The sequence below is a fragment of the Cyprinodon variegatus genome, unplaced genomic scaffold, assembly GCF_000732505.1.
Source record: "Cyprinodon variegatus isolate N-32 unplaced genomic scaffold, C_variegatus-1.0 Scaffold217, whole genome shotgun sequence".
NCBI lineage: Eukaryota > Metazoa > Chordata > Actinopteri > Cyprinodontiformes > Cyprinodontidae > Cyprinodon > Cyprinodon variegatus.
In genome coordinates this window covers 659546-669841 of record NW_015150670.1, presented here as the reverse complement: position 1 = coordinate 669841, position 10296 = coordinate 659546, and the positions used below count along the sequence as shown (strand labels likewise).

Here is a 10296-nt window from a genome sequence, read left to right as displayed (position 1 = left end):
TTCATATATCAACTGATGTAATTAAAGTAATTACTGTTGACAAGTCTGATTACTACTCATTGTCAGGAGGTTTGTTCCTGGAAAATTTGCTTTGGTTTGTTTATTCAAAATGTGAACAAATAGATTTCAGTTTTGATATCAACGATTTTTTTTCCCATCCGCAAGATTAGACTTGTTGGAATTTTCTGTTGTAAAGATTTCTCTTTTAACAGCCAGTATGACAAGTTTCAATCAGTCATGTTAGAACACATTTATGAAGCAGTTATTCTCATATAAAAACAAAAAGGAAAACAGCATCCAGGAAGGATTACTGAAAAAAAAAAACAACAACGATATTTTGCACAGTAGCAGCAGAAGGGGGCCATGCCAGGTCCCTTTCTTACCCCTTTCTTACTTTCAAAATATATACTCTCAAAATACACTCACCGGCCACTTTATTAGGTACACCTGTCCAACTGCTCGTTAACACTTAATTTCTAAGCAGCCAATCATATGGCAGCAACTCAGTGCATTTAGGCATGTAGACATGGTCAAGACAATCTCCTGCAGTTCAAAGCGAGCATCAGTATGGGGAAGAAAGGTGATTTGAGTGACTTTGAACGTGGCATGATTGTTGGTGCCAGAAGGGCTGGTCTGAGTATTTCAGAAACTGCTGATCTACTGGGATTTTCACGCACAACCATCTCTAGGGTTTACAGAGAATGGTCCGAAAAAGAAAAAACATCCAGTGAGCGGCAGTTCTGTGGGCGGAAATGCCTTGTTGATGCCAGAGGTCAGAGGAGAATGGCCAGACTGGTTGGAGCTGATAGAAGGGCAACAGTGACTCAAATAACCACCCGTTACAACCAAGGTGGGCAGAAGAGCATCTCTGAACGCACAGTACGTGGAACTTTGAGGCAGATGGGCTACAGCAGCAGAAGACCACACCGGGTGCCACTCCTTTCAGCTAAGAACAGGAAACTGAGGCTACAATTTGCACAAGCTCATGGAAATTGGACAATAGAAGATTGGAAAAACGTTGCCTGGTCTGATGAGTCTCGATTTCTGCTGCGACATTCGGATGGTAGGGTCAGAATTTGGCGTCTACAACATGAAAGCATGGATCAATCCTGCCTTGTATCAACGGTTCAGGCTGGTGGTGGTGGTGTCATGGTGTGGGGAATATTTTCTTGGCACTCTTTGGGCCCCTTGGTACCAATTGAGCATCGTTGCAACGCCACAGCCTACCTGAGTATTGTTGCTGACCATGTCCATCCCTTTATGACCACAATGTACCCAACTTCTGATGGCTACTTTCAGCAGGATAATGCGCCATGTCATAAAGCTGGAATCATCTCAGACTGGTTTCTTGAACATGACAATGAGTTCACTGTACTCAAATGGCCTCCACAGTCACCAGATTTCAATCCAATAGAGCATCTTTGGGATGTGGTGGAACGGGAGATTTGCATCATGGATGTGCAGCCGACAAATCTGCGGCAACTGTGTGATGCCATCATGTCAATATGGACCAAACTCCCTGAGGAATGCTTCCAGCACCTTGTTGAATCTATGCCACCAAGAATTGAGGCAGTTCTGAAGGCAAAAGGGGGTTCAACCCGTTACTGGCATGGGGTACCTAATAAAGTGGCTGGTGAGTGTATATACTTATGCAATAATGGTTTGATCAATTTTTTCTTCTCTGTATGGAAAATCTAGGGAGTTAAGAAATTAAAACTTGCCTAGTCCTATTCAATATCTACTTACTGTTGCTGTTTACATACATGGTAGAGTTGGCATTACAGTACAGCCAATTTGATTCAGCTTTTTTTCAGAAAATTTAATTTATTCTGGATAGAGAGCAGACTCCAGTTTCAGAAAGTGGGGTAAATATATATGCTACGTAGAGAGAAGCAATTTCGAGTGAATTTTTGCATCTCTGAGGCTCAGACTCTGAGGCTTAAACTGAATACTTCAAATCTGTAAGGATACTTAAGCAACAGGAAAAGTGTGTACATTGTGGCTATTATAAGTGCTAACTGAATGGTGCTGGCACTTAAGAGGAAGCTAGGAGGAAGAAGCAACATGCTTCCTAGTGCCAGTGCAGTTAGCATAGGGACTATGCAGTTAGCATAGTCCTGACAGTTCTACCTAGAAGCTATAGAGTTATGTTTTGGGTTTCATAATGGAGAGCTTCAGCCATCTACTGATTTGTGTACCTTTGCTTGTAGGTTCTTTCCAGATCCAAATGACATCGATAAGGCTGAAGGATGTCCGGATTCAGCTCATTAGTCTGGAGTCCCTTTCCTACCCTGGATTGTTTTCTTATTGTCGACCCCAACGAAAGGTGAAGGGATAAAAGCTAGGAATAGGAGGTAGGAGCAACAATTTGAAGTATTTGGATTGAGCCCGAGTTAAGTCATTCCAGAGTTCAGGTTGAGCATAGAGTAACAAGATACAGCACATGATCCACCATGGCAAGGGGAGGAAGGAAGAAGCATATATATATAGATATATACGATGCTATTGTCTGTAGAATAAGAAAGCATGTCACAATTTTCTGCTGTCTCTTAATTTTTTGTATATTTCGCTGTGATCAAACTTCACTACTACTACTACTACTTTAGCTTTCAATAGGGCTTTTTGATGAGACAAAATGTATTTAATATCCTTGCGGCACAAACTAAAGTTTGCCTCTGTACAGGTGTGGTGTGGTCACATCAAAGTAAGTATAAAGTCTGTTGTAAGTAAGTTTGTGGTTATCTACTAATTTAATTTGCTATTGTTTTTTTATTGCTTAAATGACATTTGTTCATGTTGATTAGTTTGTTTTAGCTTGCCATTTAAACAGCATTGTTAAGTGAGATCAAAGGTTCAGTATAACTGCAGCCCTTTTAATCTGTCTAAAATAAGATTTCATGTAAAGCTTTCTCATTTGTATTGATTTGTACTACTACTTGGTAGTATTACTACTTGGTCCTCTGTGTGACATATTTAAAATTTGTAAACATATTTTAGTTGTCTTTGTTAGACTTTTATAAACCTGTCAAACCTGTACTTGGTATTTCTAAGAAACCACCCATGACAGTTGGCTCACTGTTTTTCAATGGATTGTGACCTGAAGTGGCAACTTGAAAAGAATACTGAGAAAACACCTCATAGTAAGTGGAATTAAAAACCTGTTCCTGGATTTCCTTTATTCCCACTGATGAAGGAGAGTAAAATATATAGTCAGGCTTAAACGCACATTCTTTCTTCAACATAATGATGATTGGAATTGCAATCTGTGAATATAAGCATTTATGAAGCATAGGTGAAAATTCAACTGAATAAACTGAATTAACTGAAACTGAATCTCAACCAAGCATGAGGGCTGGGTGGGAATTCATCTTGTTCTTATTCATCAGCTTATGCATATGACCAAAGTTAATTTCAGCGCTGATGTTTTTTAGCTGAGATCTGAGCTCCAATGATTTAAATATGTATCAATAAAACTCTTCTAATTTCCTTTCTATTTGTGTGAGGGTTTTTTTAAGTTGAAATGCAAGTTTAGTTTATTTATACAACTTGCACAGAATTTAATGTCCATTAGATTCAAGAAAATACATGCAAATAAGCCTTGTAGATGGCTTCACAGAAACAGATGGATGAGGAAAGAGACGTCCCAACATTTGCTTTGGGGTCTTACATTTAAATGCAGCTCTCAAACCATCACAACCCACTGCAATACTATAGACAAAGAAATCTCCCACATGCTACACAATTTACAAGCAGTGTGTAAAAATGTGGCATTTTTGAGCAAAGCTAACATAGCTGCTCTGGGACTTATAAACTGAGCCCTTTTAAACTCCCTTCTCATTATTAATTCTGCATCAACATTTTCCAAATACTCATTCCAAAAAAAGTTTCAATTTGAAAAAATAAAACAAACAAGGTTTTGATGGGCTACTGTATAAAAACCTTGAACTCAATGCTATTCCTGAAATTTTGAATTGAAAAACCTTCCTGGATGGGAAGCAAAAAATCTTTAAACTTGGAAGCAAGTTTAAACAACAAGTTTCTTTTTCTTGGAATGACAATGACCTGGATTACTGAGAATCTTCACCAGCACATGTCCAAATACTCATTGTACAGTCCATTTATACTGAAACTATTCATAATTTATGAGGTCTTGTTGTATTAGTAATAAATACAACCATCCTTATTCTAATTTCATCTTTCATTACCTTTGTTAATCTATTTTGAGCCACTTATTTCACTTAAATTTCCAATTTTCCTATAACAGGTATTTATTTCTGAGAAATGTCTAAACTAAACAATTATTCTAAATAGCCAATATCTAATTTCAGTAATAACTGAACTGGTCATATTATTACACTGTCAATTTGTATAAACCTTAAAAAGTTAATCTCAGTTTTGATGCATTCAACTGCTTAAACTGGTATATGTAATTGCAGAATAAACTGTACACAGAACGCTGCTTCCATCTGTCAGGCAGATTATAAAATTGCAGTTACAAAGCAGTATTTGCAGGCAAGAATCCTGTCTATAGATGCTGGCAACGGATTAGTATTGTTCTATGAAAGCCTGCAGTACAAACAGTACCTGACAAGACCTGACCTGAAAACTCCAGGTGTAGTTGAAGAGAAGACAAACAATAGGAACTAACTGAAAGGGAGGGCAAAGCACAGGAATGGCTGTATACAACAGGCACTTCTACTGTACCTCCATGGGTAATTTCCCCTTGGCACGAGCATGGATGCAACCTCAAGTTTTTTGAATATTATGTTTACATAAAACTTCTAGGTAATCTGTCAGGGTTATGTGTGACAGACAAACACAGCATAGTAATTTCTTAACTAATTCATTGTAAAATAATGTTGAAGGATAGAGAGTTTTAAGATTATTTTTCTAATACAAAAAAATATGTTAAGTGTGGTATCCAATGGATATTTAGCTCCATTTACTCTGACGCCGCTAAATAAAATCCAGCACAACAAACTTCATTCAGATACCAACTAACCAGTAAACATTTTAGGTTTGCGCAAGCTTCCCTGCTCAACACACTAAACACCCCATCCTCATGATGAAACATGATGGTGGCAATATGTTGCTGTTGTAGAATTGTTCTTCTCCTTCTAAAAGGGATGCTGGTCAGATGTGAAATTGGGTGGAGATAAATGAACGCTAACTTTGCAGGAAAGAAGCTCACAGTACACATCTGTCTGTCTATCTGTCTGTCTGTCTGTCTGTCTGTCTGTCTGTCTGTCTGTCTGTCTGTCTTTCTTTCTACTAACTGCTAATATGTATTAGGTTGCTAATCATATAAAGGACGACATAGATAAGCAAACTATGCAGTCAGTCATAGATTCCATTTTCTGTACAGACTGGGAAACAAAAACCTGATCACCCTGTCCAGGTTCTACCTTTATTTGTTTTCCTCTGTTCAAACAGCAAGTCAAAAGTTTTAGTTGGCTAAAGGCTTCAGTCAACCTGACTTTTTTTTTTTTTTATTCTCCTTTATTTAACCAGGTAAACCCCATCGAGATCTGGATCTCATTTTCAAGGGGGACTTGGGGAAGGATTGGGTCTTAATCCTTCATATATAATATATTTGTATTTCTACTTTCCTTTTATAATTTGGATGATCACAAACGATAAAATAGGGGACATTGTAGAACTATCAAATGACTGAGGAAATGGTTGGTAATTTTTGTATTTCTTTACTCCTTTTCCATTGTACGATCATAAATAATAGAACAGTGGTATTATGGACCTATCAAAGGACTAAGAAAGTGCTTAGTAAATGTTTTTGTATTCAGATATATAATTTGTACTGTCATACACCAGTACAAACAGATGCTATGCACCTAATGTTACCTGGTATCTATCAAGAGTTAAACTGTAAACAGCTTTTGTAAGGGGAAAATCTAACTTTATGATAAGTCAGGGGTGGGTTTTTTATAAATTCTGTTAACTTTAACCTACTCCTTTTGAGTTTGCAAAATCCATGTATTTTCCTGTGGCGGCATTTGTTTGTTGTTGTCTTTGTTTGCTACTCAATAAACTAATAAACTAACCAATATATTTCACCAGTTCCAAATGAGCAACATGTCAAGGCTTTTCTGATTTTTAAACAGGTTTTTTTCAGAGATTTAAAAGAAAGGAGTGGATCCTCTGAGGAAGGGCTGAAATGATTGTGTGCACAACAAAATCTTGTGAAGTTCTTTTGAATGTTTGATCACCTTCTTTCTTTATTTGACACATTCAAACTCATATTTATTATTTGTTTTCAAATAGTATACACATTTCCTTGGAAACCAGTCAACAAGATATATTTTTATCCAGCAGGTTGCAGAGTCAGTAGTGTAACATTTAAAGAAAACATATAATCTTCACATCATTTTCTTTTAAGTTGGAGTTTTTGGTTTCCTCAGCTTTCTTCAGCTGCTTCCTCCCTGTTTTTGCCTTTGCCTCTCTTTCCTCCCTTTCCCGTCTTCTTATTGAAGTAGCCTTTAGCGAGGACGCACACACATCTACAAAACTCGCGGAAGTTTACTTCTCCATCATGGTTTTTGTCCAACATTTCCATTGCTTCCTCAATGTCAACTGCATTAATTTTATCCTGGTGAAGATACAAATGTAACAGTTTAAGAGCAGCATGAACATCAAAACTCATCAACAACTCATACACATTTTTTACACTTCGTTACCTTTAATTCAGGGCTCTCCATCTCCTGTTCAAAGAGCTTTTTGAGCTCCTCCTTGCTCAGCTGACCCTTCTTGCCTCCATCATCAGCATACTCCATAAAAACATCCACCATGTTTGTGATGATCTGATCCAGTCGGGCCATAACTGAAACTTGTCAAAACAAACAAAGTTCCAAGAAATGCAAAGTATAGAACTCAGCACATGGATGCATGCATTAAAAAAACCAACACATAAATTAATATAATGTTAAAAGATTCTGAAACAGACTGCATGTTATCATTTTCATTTTTTGCATAACACACCCCCTATCAGCCCAGATAATAAGAAACAGCTGTTTCTGAGTGCTCACCTGACAGTTTCTGTGCACAAAGTGAGAAGAACTTATGTCACCAGCTCGGTCCCTGAAGAGACTGTTGGGGTTTGGGAGGAAAGAGGCTCTCTTAAAGAGGACACAGTCAATGACTCACATAAACGCACCCATTGATAGACACAACCACACACACGCACAACCACCCTACACACACGCACACATATGTTATGTCATACTATCCTTGTGGGGACTTTCTTTTGACTTCCATTTATTTCCCACTCACTTCTATGGCCAAACCCAAACCCTTACCCTAACCTTTACAAACACATGCCTAACCCTAAATCAAACATAAACTCAATTCACACCTTAATCCTCAACGTTAAACTCCCTATCCTAAGAAAAGAACCTTTCCCTCATTGGAACCAGTCCTTGGTCCCCACAAGTACGTATAAGTCCCCAAAATATTGCATATTCATGGCAGGTTGTCCCCACAAGGCAACAAAATCATGGCCACACACACACACACAAACCCACACAAACAGATCGCTAGTGATTCATGTTTAAAAAATGTGCTTCACTCCACCCATTGAGCTTCACTCACCCCACCTGCTGTCTGTGCGGCACAACAAACCCAACAAATATTAAACTAGAATTTAATATAAAAAATTTTAGAAAACTGATGGCTGTGTTTTGTTTCTTGCAAGTGTTAGTCTTTTGTAAATAAAACACTGCATGGGTTATATATTGAAAACCAGGTGATCACTTCAAACTCTAGCGTGTAACAATATACACTGGATTTAGTGACAGAAATTTAATTTATTATACATTAGCATATTATTTATCACCATCTATTACGATAAATAACATGCTTATGAACTGAAATTCTCAATGTTTCTGTCTACGTTGCTTAGAAATAGTTGTTTATAATTACATAGGAGCAGGTCTCACTCTTGCTGTATGGAGGCAGACATCTTTTGTACTGTGGCAGTGCAGAATTTACTTTATTTTCTAAACTGAATACTTTATTTTTTTTTATTTCTCATAATTTCTTTAAGAATAGGTGAATTGTTGTAACGCTTGATAAATACGGGCCCTGAAACTTAAGTTTCTTTGAAAAATATCCATATCCTGAGGCATGGATTTGTAACCAATCCATTAACTTTGATAACCATAAATAAAATTCATTGCAAACCAGCTTTCTACCTGACCTTAACTTAAACTCCATTTAAGTCCCACTGTTCTGCAAAGGCCTCAGGTTGTATTGGATAACCATGGTGAACAAACAGGATCATGAACACTAAAGAACACAGCTGACAGGTCAGCTTAGTGTAGGAGAAGCTAGTCAGAGTTGATGGAGCAAAAAACAGGTTCATCCTGAAAGAAAACCTGTTTAGAGACTGTGAGATCTAAACCAAACAGCTCAAAGCCTAAGTAGGGCAGATTTAAATGTGGAATTTTTTGCAAATTTTTTAGTCCTGCTAAGTTAAACCTGTACATTCATAAGTTCAGTGCGGAACTAAAGTGTGCAACACCCTTCTCTTATTTACTTCTAGTTCTACTACTTTAAAGCAGCCATGCTTTCTTGATTACTAACTTTCTTAATGCTTCATGGAAGGTTTCTTTCAGATTTTAAAATGTTTACTAATCTTCTATCCTTGTGCATGTATAAAGAATTTTATTAAACAGGAAAATGTGGAGAGGTTGTACAAAAAAATAAGTCTAACACTTGAAAATATGTGCTCAGGATATACAGTATTCAAAAGTTATGAAGGAGTGAAATCCTAAAATTCAGTCAGATTTAACATAGAACATCTGTCTTCGTGCTAGCCACAGATTTGGAATAAAACTAAGGACTTGGCTATATTCTTCTAACAAATGGAAATAGGTTGATCTAAACCATTCTTTTAGAGCTGCGGTGGTATGTTTAGGCTCATTCTTTGTTTGAAAGCGGAATCTCTGCCCTAGCCAATGTCGAGTAGTTTAGTTTTATTCTGCTGAACTGGGCTGACTCTTACTTCTTTTTTCCACTCTGTGGTTCCAAGGCAGCAGGCTGGAAGCACTTTCCTTTTCAATTTAACCCCCACCAAGTTTTCTCTGTGGATCATTTTGCTCTTTAACCGGGCTGGATTACCTTCAGCCATTGTGTACTTCTCAGATTCCCCCTGCAGGAGAGGGGGAGGAAACTAAGCCCTTATATCATGTGTTGCTAAGGACAAAACATTAAACTTTTTAACACCCTCTTGTCCAGCTCAGGTTTTTCAAATTCACTGCTGGAGAGAGACTCCTGCAGCACCTCAGGGGTAAATCAACAACATCTACATTCAAATGCTTTTCATGCACTTCAGAAATCATGTGAAAGCTTTTATCAGGGCAGATTTATTTTATAATTCTAAAACTACACAAATACACTATGTCATTCTCCACTGATTTTCCATTTCTCCAATGATTCGCCGGGGAAATCACATTTCTTCTTACTGTAGATGATATCTTGTTGCAGCCTTAAGAACAGCTCTTATTAAATTGGTGCAATATGATTTTATTGGTTTAGATTCTAGTTTGGTTGAAAGGTAGTGAAGACATATCATTGTTTTGCTCAGTGCTCACTTTATTGTACATTGTTGGCAGCTCATCACACTTCTCTGTTTTACTACCCTCTTGGAGTTAGAAGCAAATAAAAGCAACGCAGGAGAGCCAGTGCATGAGACCCTTTTTTATATGTGGAGTATAAAAAATGGATCCGAGATATTTCATACTAAAGCTATAGATTTATACTTAGTGCCAGACTAAGATAGTATGTTGCTCAGATGTCATTTTAAATTAGGGCTCTGCTCCTAATACAGCCTAAAGTAGGGGTTTGCATTGTATTTAAGTAGTTTGTCTTTCATTGTTTAGTGATTGAATGTTAGTGGCTTGGTTTTGTAACACTTTTTTGCCACATGATAAAAAAAGGCTTTTCCTCTGATGTAATTTATAATTTTTTTGTTTTTGGCTGCACTGTTTGGTCCAACCTCCATTGCCAATTGATCAATTTTAAAAGCTTGTAAAAGCCTTCACTTCTTCTTTTCCATTTATCTGGAACTAACTACTAGAAGACCTTAAAAGGGCTAATTTCATAAACACTTTTAAATCAGGCATAAAAACATATTTTTTACTAAAGTGTTATTAGCTTAATTTTCAAACTCTTCTTTACCTGCTTCTAATATGCAACCACAAAGTGCTTCTCTGTGTTAAAGTGGTTCGGTTCATGTACAGCACTAGTAATTGTCCTGTTACTGAGAAGTGCTATACAAACAAA

General features: G+C 37.2%; 1 protein-coding gene across 2 annotated transcripts; it reads right to left on the bottom strand.

Annotated features, from left to right (window-relative positions):
• Nucleotides 1-6206: 6206 nt before the first annotated feature.
• Nucleotides 6207-7197, bottom strand: LOC107088406 (protein S100-A6-like). Of its 2 annotated transcripts, none has more exons than XM_015380551.1 (3): nt 7041-7197; nt 6693-6841; nt 6207-6604 (listed from the first exon to the last, which is right to left on the bottom strand). In XM_015380551.1, exons 2-3 carry the CDS (start codon nt 6831-6833, stop codon nt 6413-6415), a joined length of 333 nt encoding a protein of 110 aa, XP_015236037.1. In that variant the 5' UTR covers nt 6834-6841; nt 7041-7197; the 3' UTR covers nt 6207-6412. The 2 variants fall into 2 exon arrangements, with proteins under 2 accessions (XP_015236037.1, XP_015236038.1); XM_015380552.1 differs by having other exon boundaries at nt 6693-6835; nt 7041-7190.
• Nucleotides 7198-10296: the final 3099 nt, after the last annotated feature.

Excerpts from the sequence above, each read along its gene's own strand:
- LOC107088406 (XM_015380551.1), bottom strand. The coding sequence starts at position 6,833 with ATGGCCCGACTGGATCAGATCATCACAAACATGGTGGATGTTTTTATG. Across the intron at positions 6,605-6,692 it reads TGGAGAGCCCTGAATTAAAG|GATAAAATTAATGCAGTTGA; the intron begins GTAACGAAGTGT and ends TATCTTCACCAG.